This window comes from Xyrauchen texanus, chromosome 43, assembly GCF_025860055.1.
Source record: "Xyrauchen texanus isolate HMW12.3.18 chromosome 43, RBS_HiC_50CHRs, whole genome shotgun sequence".
In the NCBI taxonomy this organism is placed as follows: Eukaryota; Metazoa; Chordata; class Actinopteri; order Cypriniformes; family Catostomidae; genus Xyrauchen; species Xyrauchen texanus.
The window spans coordinates 4,320,128-4,329,276 of NC_068318.1; the positions used below are offsets into that span (position 1 = coordinate 4,320,128).

Here is a 9,149-nt window from a genome sequence, read left to right on the forward strand (position 1 = left end):
TGGATATACTTTTATGCTGGAAAAAATGCTAAGTAAAGTCAGAAGCTGATCGACTACTCGGCTACTCTAAAAATGCCATCCCTACTTGTAAATAGTATAAATTAAGCAATTAAACAAAAAACATGTAACAAAAAATTATATATGAAATATAATATTTTATCATTGATTGAATACCTGGATTTGCTCATTTTTAAAAAGACAAAATGTGACCAATATGATGAAAAACGAATAAAATATCATAATGTAGTACCTAGTTAGTCCCCTGTATAATTGACAGCATTAGCTAGAAAATAAATGTTTCATATGTGAGCAAAAGGGACTTATAGGCCTAACCGAAATTTAGCTATATGAATCGATATCAAATCAAATTGAAAACATAATCTAATCAAAACAAGAACTTGTGAATCGACGTTGAATCAAATCAGGAAATATGTATCAATAACCAGCCCCGCTTTAAAGTATACTCTATTTAGGATGTATTCCTACACAAAGACTAAAAAATAAATGTTTTTAAGTTCGGTTCGGTTTTCGCAGCCTCCTTTCCAAAAGGTTACTGGTTAAAAGAAAATAAAAGAAAGGTTAATAACGTTATTTTTAAAATGACAGTACTCTACGCTAAGGGGTGTTGGCAGATCTCACAAGAGGAATAAATAAACTGGTCTGAAAAATAAAAGGTAAGCCACTTACCTCACCAAAATAAGCTAAAATAAACTATTAGTTTTTTCCTGTGCGGTGGATTTATCAGTGAAGAAATCATAACAAGCATACAGTTAATTAAAAGTTAAGCATAATTTTTATTACAGATCTGCTTCTGAGTCAAAACCCAGAAGCATCAAATCTGTATGAATGCATCATATCAAACTTGGAAACAACTGATAAATGTCATTTTTAACAATAATACTGTGCACGTACAGTATATGTAATAATTACACATAGTTCTACAGGTCTTTATTCAGGAAATGTGACGTCCACAACAGGGAATTAGGCAAAGAAATGTGTGATGCAGCAGTTTCCTTCAGGATTAAAGCACATGTTTCATTTCTTCAAGCAACATGAAGTGGTGTAGTTCCAAAAATATACTGTGAACCCCCTTTGGTTTCATGAAAAAATGATCAGGAGGAAATTAACCAGTTATAACCGGTTACGAGCATTTAAAAATAATGGGTTCACTCTGGAACAATTAAAAATCACTTTGTTTCAGTTTTTGGTTATGTTCTTTTAAAAAAAACTAAAATTAAATTTAAAGACCTCCACTGGAGGACCTTCTTGTGACACTTCACACAACAGCTAAATCGGTTGCAGCAATGCACATAAGCTGGATTGGCAATCACCAATAAACATCACAAGAAGAAGAAACACTTTCTTGCATGTGACAGCAATATGTATCATGAAAAAAACGTTTAACTAAATGGTACATAAACAGCAATGGTGTTGATGTCGGAGTGTTCAGTCGATAGCTGTATAGTCAGTGCTGTCTTGTTCAGTCCACAACAACATCATATTAGCTGGATAGCTAGCTAGCCTGCTAATACTTTCTTACCAGCTGAATTCATGACTGTGTTAGGTAGTTGTGTGTATAACTTTGTTTAGCAACATCGGCTAAATATTGGCTAAAATTTAAAGTTTATCTACAATATAAATAATTTTCCCAAATAAATATCTATATAATTGTATCACCCAGCCCTACTACTTCCCCACCTTTTGGAAAAGTTTACATTATATTTTAAGCATTTCAAGTATGAAGAAATTGTAGTCAACTGCAAAAATTGTGGCTTTAAAACCCAATAGATGTTATGTACAATTAGAAAGACAAATGTTTAATTTTTGTTGTTTTTGATCAACAACTGACTGTAAATAACAAAAAGGATAAGAGACATTTTTAGTCAGCAGGGGTGTAATGATCCATCTATCAACGATACAATTGATGTTGTCAATATAACGCATGTACCTTTCTTCTATTACTCTCATGTCAGCCACGTCTGTATGCATTTCCATCAGACGATGAAGCAACCTTATTACATTCATTTGACTTTATGAGCCCTAAATCGAATTTTCATGTGGGACACAGATTTGCATGGGGTCTTTGATACCTCTGCTATCCGTGCAGCATGCGCATACGTCAACCGGGCTTCCCACGAAATGCAAGCTCCATTGACAGTATCCGTGCGAGCGCATCCTTAAAATGTGTGCTCTCGTGACAAACGCAGAGCGGCTCAAATGTGCGGTTAATTCTGGCTTCCATCGATAACTTTGCGCATGTGAGATGCGACCAATTTAAATTTCACACGAGAATTTTCTATTTTAAGTACCATGGAGAAGTTCCACCATATGAAACACCGACATTCTAAACAGCACTAACAGGGGAAGAGAAACACCTGCTCAGCTCCAGTATCAGTTATAAGACTTTACACATCAACACCCTTACTAACAATTCTCCCAGTTAACTGTAACAGAATTTTTCATTACAACTTTGGAAGCTGTAGCCAAGAAAACCGTGGATAGCACGCATTGTTGGAAACAAGTCATGGGTATGTAAGTATTTTGAATTGGACTAAACTGAAAAATTAGCTGTCATCAAACGAGTGATGATCACGTGTGTGACTTTATTTTTTATATTATTTATCTGTATAATTTTTTTCAACATCTGAAGTACCTTATTTTGTTGTAGATGTCCCAATGTGGAAACAGAGACCTGAATAAAATAATTACATTATATTTTGGTTGCATTTGAGGGCAAAAAAGAATGTCATTGATTGTGTAAAATAGGCACATAATATCAGAATATAGATCACAGGCCCCTGAATCGAATTGTATCACGGCATACTTTAAAGTATCTGCAAATATTGGATCATAGGCCAAGAGAATCGATACAATATCGTATCGTGATGAAACGTCAGATTTACACCCCTATTGCATAGTGCTATTTTTGGTCACATATGTGTCTTGCAATGTGGAGGGGTGCCACCTAAACTTTTGGTGGGAGGTAAACGCATGAATGTCATTCTTATAGTTGTCACTGCACATTAAACTGTGATGCACAGTTGATGATGCAAATGATGCACCTTTAAAGATCAGGGATAGTAACCCAAAGGTTGTAATTTCAAACCCTGGATGTATTGATAAATTGGAGAGTTATTGAGTTCCTCTATCACAATTGTGTCCTTGAGTAAGACATTAAACCTCAATTCAGTCGATTGTGGCCAAACAAGCATCTGCTAATTGAAAAATAACCGTGTCAATAAATGCAGGACATGTGACCAGACAGCAAGCAACTGGCAAGGAAATTGTCCAACAAAGCAACAATTTCTCTGACACAGCAACACTTCCCCAATATCTTACTTACAGACCCTGACAAAAAGTGATGGTGGTACCTTATCATATGCTAAAACCATGTTGCATTGGCATAAGTGTGAATCTAATCTCAGAACACTTTCAAGAAATGTCTGTGTCAAACAATCAGTGCAAAAAAACAAAACAGAGTGATTCTCACAAAACAAAACAAGAAAATGTCCTGGTTATGTTTAACCCCAAATCAATTAGCCAATATATATATATATATATATATATATATATATATATATATATATATATATATATATATATATATAAGGCAGTACACCAAGGAAGTACTTCTATGATGTATAAATCCTTTACAATTTACATATTATTTCCGGCTTGATTTCAGAATATCATACTGAACAGCTTTTTTCACATTGTGGTAGTGAAAATTGGGGGCTAAAATATGTGTAACTGCCATATAAAAAATGTCACAGTGCAAAATATCTTAAATGGCCCGAAATATAATTTCTTATTCCTTTCTTGAGTTTGGAATAAAATATGACCAAGACCTTTTTTGACAGGTTTAAAAAAAAAATTTAATTAAATAGGCTAAAAAGACAATAGTGCTACAACTACATGATTAAATCTCAATGAATCAAAGAGCTGATTGGTTGGTTTTATCAAACATCAGCAGACAATGAATACAAAGGCTGAATGGTGATGTTAGTATATGGTAACTCTCACTTAGCACTGTTACTGTAGCTCTACTGAGTTTAATACATCATTATAACACTCCTATAACCCTATTATAACATACATTACGGCCAAACACAAGTCAGCATGCATCATCACGGATTAATATTAATATCAAATCATCCTTCATATAGCTAGCTGACAAACAGCAGCGTTTCCACAAAGCTCAAGCTCCAACCTATATGAAGATATGAGCAGAAAACCGTGAAAGTCTGTGAACCCCCTTCATCGTCATCATCATCATCATCGGTCTTTTATTGTCATTTATACATCTGTTTTCACTCATTTATCTCCGCGTGTGCTAAAGGCTGTTAGCTTCACTTCTATTCACGTGAACGAGCATTGAAGCTCCACACACATAAACACAGTGAATATGTTTAAATTGATAAATGTTGTGTCAGACACAGATATAACCGCTTATAAAGTGTGTTTGATTGAAAGTGAATGTGAGACGCATTAACAGTGAATAGAGCAGAAGTGAAAGCGCGTGCATCGAGTTACGGGAAAATTCAGCAAAATACTGAATAAAACAACAAAACAAATAGTAAACTCACCGATATAGTGATGTAAAATCACAAATAATCAATTAAATGTGGATGTGGAGCATCGCTGAGAATTAATTCAGCTCATAGGAGCCCAGCGGCGGTCTCTGTGTTGTGTTTTCATAATATCCCTGTCTTGTGTCAGTTGGTACAGTCCTGTCTGTGTGTGTGTGTGTGTGTGTGTGTGTGTGTGTGTGTGTGTGTGTGTGTGTGTGTGTGTGTCCATAATGATAGTAAAGCAGTGATCACCTACATTGTGGGAAATGACTTATTTAACATACTAAACGATGTTCTTTGTAAAATGTAAGATGTTAAATGTGAAAAAGGTTTCTGTGAGGGTTAGGTTTAGGGGATAGAAATAATCGTTAGATCTGTATAAAATCCATAAAATGCATGGAAGTCTATGGAGAGTCCCCACAATGCTATAAAAACGCGTGTGTGTGTGTGTGTGTGTGTGTGTGTGAACCGTCATATCTCTTGACATAATCATGCATAGGCCCTACACTGTTTTAAGTCCAGATGTAAAATCATCTGGGGTGAGATAATATTATTATATGATATAATGATTATTTAGTAATGCATTAGAAAATGAATATATATATATATATATATATATATATATATATATATATATAATATATATATATATATTATACACATACATATACACACACAAACAGGGTTGGGAGAGTTACTTTTGAAATGTATTCCACTACAAATTGCAGAATACATGCTGTAATATGTAATTTGTAATGTATTCCGTTAGATTACTCAAGGTCAGTAACATATTCTAAATACTTTGGATTACTTCTTCAGCACTGGTAGATTTTTTTCACTTGTTTTGACTATAAAAACTCCTCCAGTACAGTAAGACAAAATACATCTTAAAAATAAAAACTGAAAGATATCTTATGCAGTGTTGTTTCTAAAACAAGATCAATCAAATTGGATTTGGATCTAGGATTTGTAGATATTTTTACAGGAAAACGATACAAAAATGATTATCAAGAATATAATTTTAATATAAAAAAGAAATTATGATCCAACGTGAATTTTCTTGATAAAAATATGATCGTGTCAGGTAACACGCTTGTAAAATGTCTAGGAATAGCATTTTAGCTTAGCGTAAAGCTAACAATTTACACAAGGTTTATTTCTATCTTTTCTGCTCCAAACTTAATTCAATCTTCTCTGTCCGCTCGTATGAATGTAACACATCATAAGAAAGTGTTTCACCACTGTTCAAATGCACTTTGGATCGCATAATTTATATGTATAAATGTTTTTCATATGAAAGGACTAAATATTAAATGAAACAAATGACAATAAAATGCAAAGTAATCTCTTCAGTAATCAAAATACTTTTTGAATGTAACTATATTCTAATTACCAATGATTTCAACTGTAACTGTAGTGGAATACAGTTACTTATATTTTGGATTTTACATGTGTTCCGTTACTCCCCAACCTTGTGTATATATATATAGTATATGAATATTATTATATTTAGAATGTATTTATTTATTTAAATATATATTTATGTTTAAATAATATTATTTTGTATTAATATACAATAACATTTATTATTTATATATTATCAATTAAAATAATTTTATAGTTACACAATGTTACTCATTAAGTGTTGAAGAAACATTGAAAATGACTGATTTATTTATTATTTATTTGAAAAGATATCTTTATTGAAATGTACTTCTCTTATTCACCAAACACTATAATGATGTTAAAAAAGAAATACTTTGCTCGTTCTCGGGTCAGACGTAGCTTATAAGAACCGCCCAGTTACCCTGAAAAGGGTGATCAGACTGGCATGTATATTTATTGTGAATTCCACAATGCATAAATTATATACCACAATAATACACCGATGTGCAACAAAAAGGTCCATTTGTCTCATTAATTACTGACTTTTTCACAGGCTTATCTCTGCAAACAAAACAGAATATATAAAGTAGTTCACACAGAGGATGGCTTGTTTATTTGATACTGACTGCCTTACACTTGATCTTGCAACCTTTATTTGTGTGTCAACAACAAGTACAGGAGTCCCTTTTGTCAACGTACTGTGTGCACTCTCATAGATGCTTGTGCAACCCAACAGTCCACTTGACTTGACACACCATCTATCTTGTAAACAAAACTTCTTTCTGACAGACATTACATAGAAGTCAGCCAATCAGATTGGAGCTTGCAGAAGGTTTTGGAAAGATTTGAGGGCAATATGCATCAAGTTTTCGCCTGTTTTCCCCCATCTTGTGTATTTTTTGTTTAATTTGTTTTTTAAATTATGTATCTTTTATGTTACTGTTACCACACACAACCAATTCAGTTCATTTGTTAGAGTTAGGATTCTCCTGAGGAGTTCCATAATGGGTTTTTTCTGTGATGTTTGCCGATTTGGTAAGAAGTATCTTTCAAGAGCATAAATGTGAATGTTACAACAACTAACAGTATCAATAATAATGGTAGTTGTAGTTATTAATTCTATTATTAATTTCTAATAGATAACTAACAAGAGCATACAGCAGACATCTTTATTATACATCTCAAAATTAACACTAGCAGCATTCATATTATCTGTCCAGAATACTAACTCAATTATAATAATAGCAACTAAAATGTTTTGTGTACACAAACACATTCAATCACGCAACACACTTGTTTTTAAACATTGCAAGCTATGTGCTAATCTGTATTTTAAGGAAATGAGATTTGAAAAGAATATATTTCTTCCAAATTCCAATATTTCTTCAAGTAACATGTAAAAGAGGAAGATGGAAATTGGTTCTAGTCTATTTAGCATGAGGTATGGGAGAGATTTAGATATCAGCTGTAATCAGCCCATCTGGGTGGAGAGACAAACATAACCCAGCATGCCCAAATCCCACCAGAGTCAATGTTCACATTCAGCATATAACCAGGGCTGGGTGATGGAGGGTCTCGTCTAGGGTGCCAAATGGGGTAGAACCGGCACTGCATATAACAGACCAGAACAGAGCACTGTATGATGAGGCGTTCAGTTTGAGCACATACAAATCACTCAGCCTATGTATTCATACAATGTGCATTTGCATACATCAGATATTGTATCTTCGTTTATACATTTATCAGATGCACTTTTATCCAACAATACATTTAAAGTGCATTAAAGGTATACCTTGCATCAGTTTGTGTGTTCAATAGAAATCAAATCCATAAGCTTGGTGTTGTTAACACCATGATTTACAAATTCAGCTACAGGAAACTTGTTTCTAAACATAGCATTGATCCATGGTATTTCATATTTTGCCTTTCATCATCATTTATTATTATCTTCCTTCAGGAAAGTTACTGAAATTTGAATGATTTGACAAAGAATAACCCAATAGTCGGTGCACATATACCTTTACAGGAACTGAAGGTGTAAGCCGGGCTGATGGCAGCATGGCGCACTTTGTTTCTGCAGTCAATGATGAAATTTTGCCACCGTCCTCATCAGGATGTGATGTTACAGCAGCAGCCTCAATGGCAGGTGTGGTCCTGTGAAGCAGTGCAGGTGTATATAAGTCTCCATACAACTTTGAAGTCCTCTCAGTGACAGCAAACAGAAAGGATTTCCTGTCGGGTTTCGCTCTGCTCTGAGCTCCAGCTTCCTCTTTCTGCTTGGCACTATGAACCCAGCTGATGTGCGTCTGCTGCGGTTTGCCAGTGGTTAAGGTGGAAACGACAGGAGCTTGTGGAAGGATGCAAGGCTTCGGACTCAGTGGAGGTTTGGCCCCTGGAAAATTGAAGTCTGTGCCTGACCCCGCTCCGGGATGGAGGAAGACGACATTTGCAGCCGAAGTGAGTTTGGGATACAGTGATGGAGAACAGCTTCCCTCTGAAGCAGAAACACTCACCTGATTCATGACTTCACAATTCCCTTGACATCAAATCCAATCAGAGAATTCTACGTCTGTACCAGCTGCCCTACTTCCAAGCTCAGCTCATCTGCTGAAAAATTCCTCCAATTTGTGGTTCTTTTTCTTGAAAGGCAAAGTAATACAATATTACACCAATGAATCATCAATACTTTATAAATCATTTGCTGGAAACAATTATTCCAAGTACTGTAATATTCTACTGTGCCCCCTTGAACAGATGGGTCATTTGTGAATGACGATGGTGCTGAATGAGAGGTTCTTTCTGAGGGCTGGTGGGGGTCTGGAGGGTGACTGCAACAAGACCCACAGGAAGGAAGTCTACCAGTGATGATGATCTCCTCTTTCCTGTTCAAGAGGTAATCTCTGTGTGGGAGGAGCTCTGAAACTCTCATTTCAGAAAGGACAAGTACCAAGATCATCAGGGCCACAGTGGTATGGGTCAACCCAGATTAATGACTAGTCCATCCCATCACAGCTGTCTGAACATAAGGCTTGGAAATAATGAACAAAAAGGCAATTAAACTTTATTTTGTGACAAGCTTAAAAACTCTTCCCAAATGCGTGTTTTTTTGCCTCGCATTTCTGGTGTATATTTAGATTGACAAATGTATTTTATTTAAAACTAAATAATTTTGATATGATTAGTTAGCAGTGT

At 34.8% G+C, this 9,149-nt stretch overlaps 1 protein-coding gene across 2 annotated transcripts in view; it reads right to left on the reverse strand.

Annotated features, from left to right (window-relative positions):
* The window catches only part of LOC127635642 (PH and SEC7 domain-containing protein 3-like), a 186,415-nt gene extending 177,716 nt beyond the window's left edge, over window positions 1-8,699 (reverse strand). The window contains exon 1 of one of the 2 annotated variants that reach the window (XM_052115811.1): window positions 7,976-8,699. In XM_052115811.1, coding sequence (XP_051971771.1) covers window positions 7,976-8,479 — 504 coding nt within the window. In that variant the 5' untranslated portion in view covers window positions 8,480-8,699. Of the gene's footprint in view, window positions 1-4,586; window positions 4,697-7,975 lie in introns of those variants that run through there. The other variant, XM_052115812.1, reaches the window with a different exon arrangement.
* Window positions 8,700-9,149: the final 450 nt, after the last annotated feature.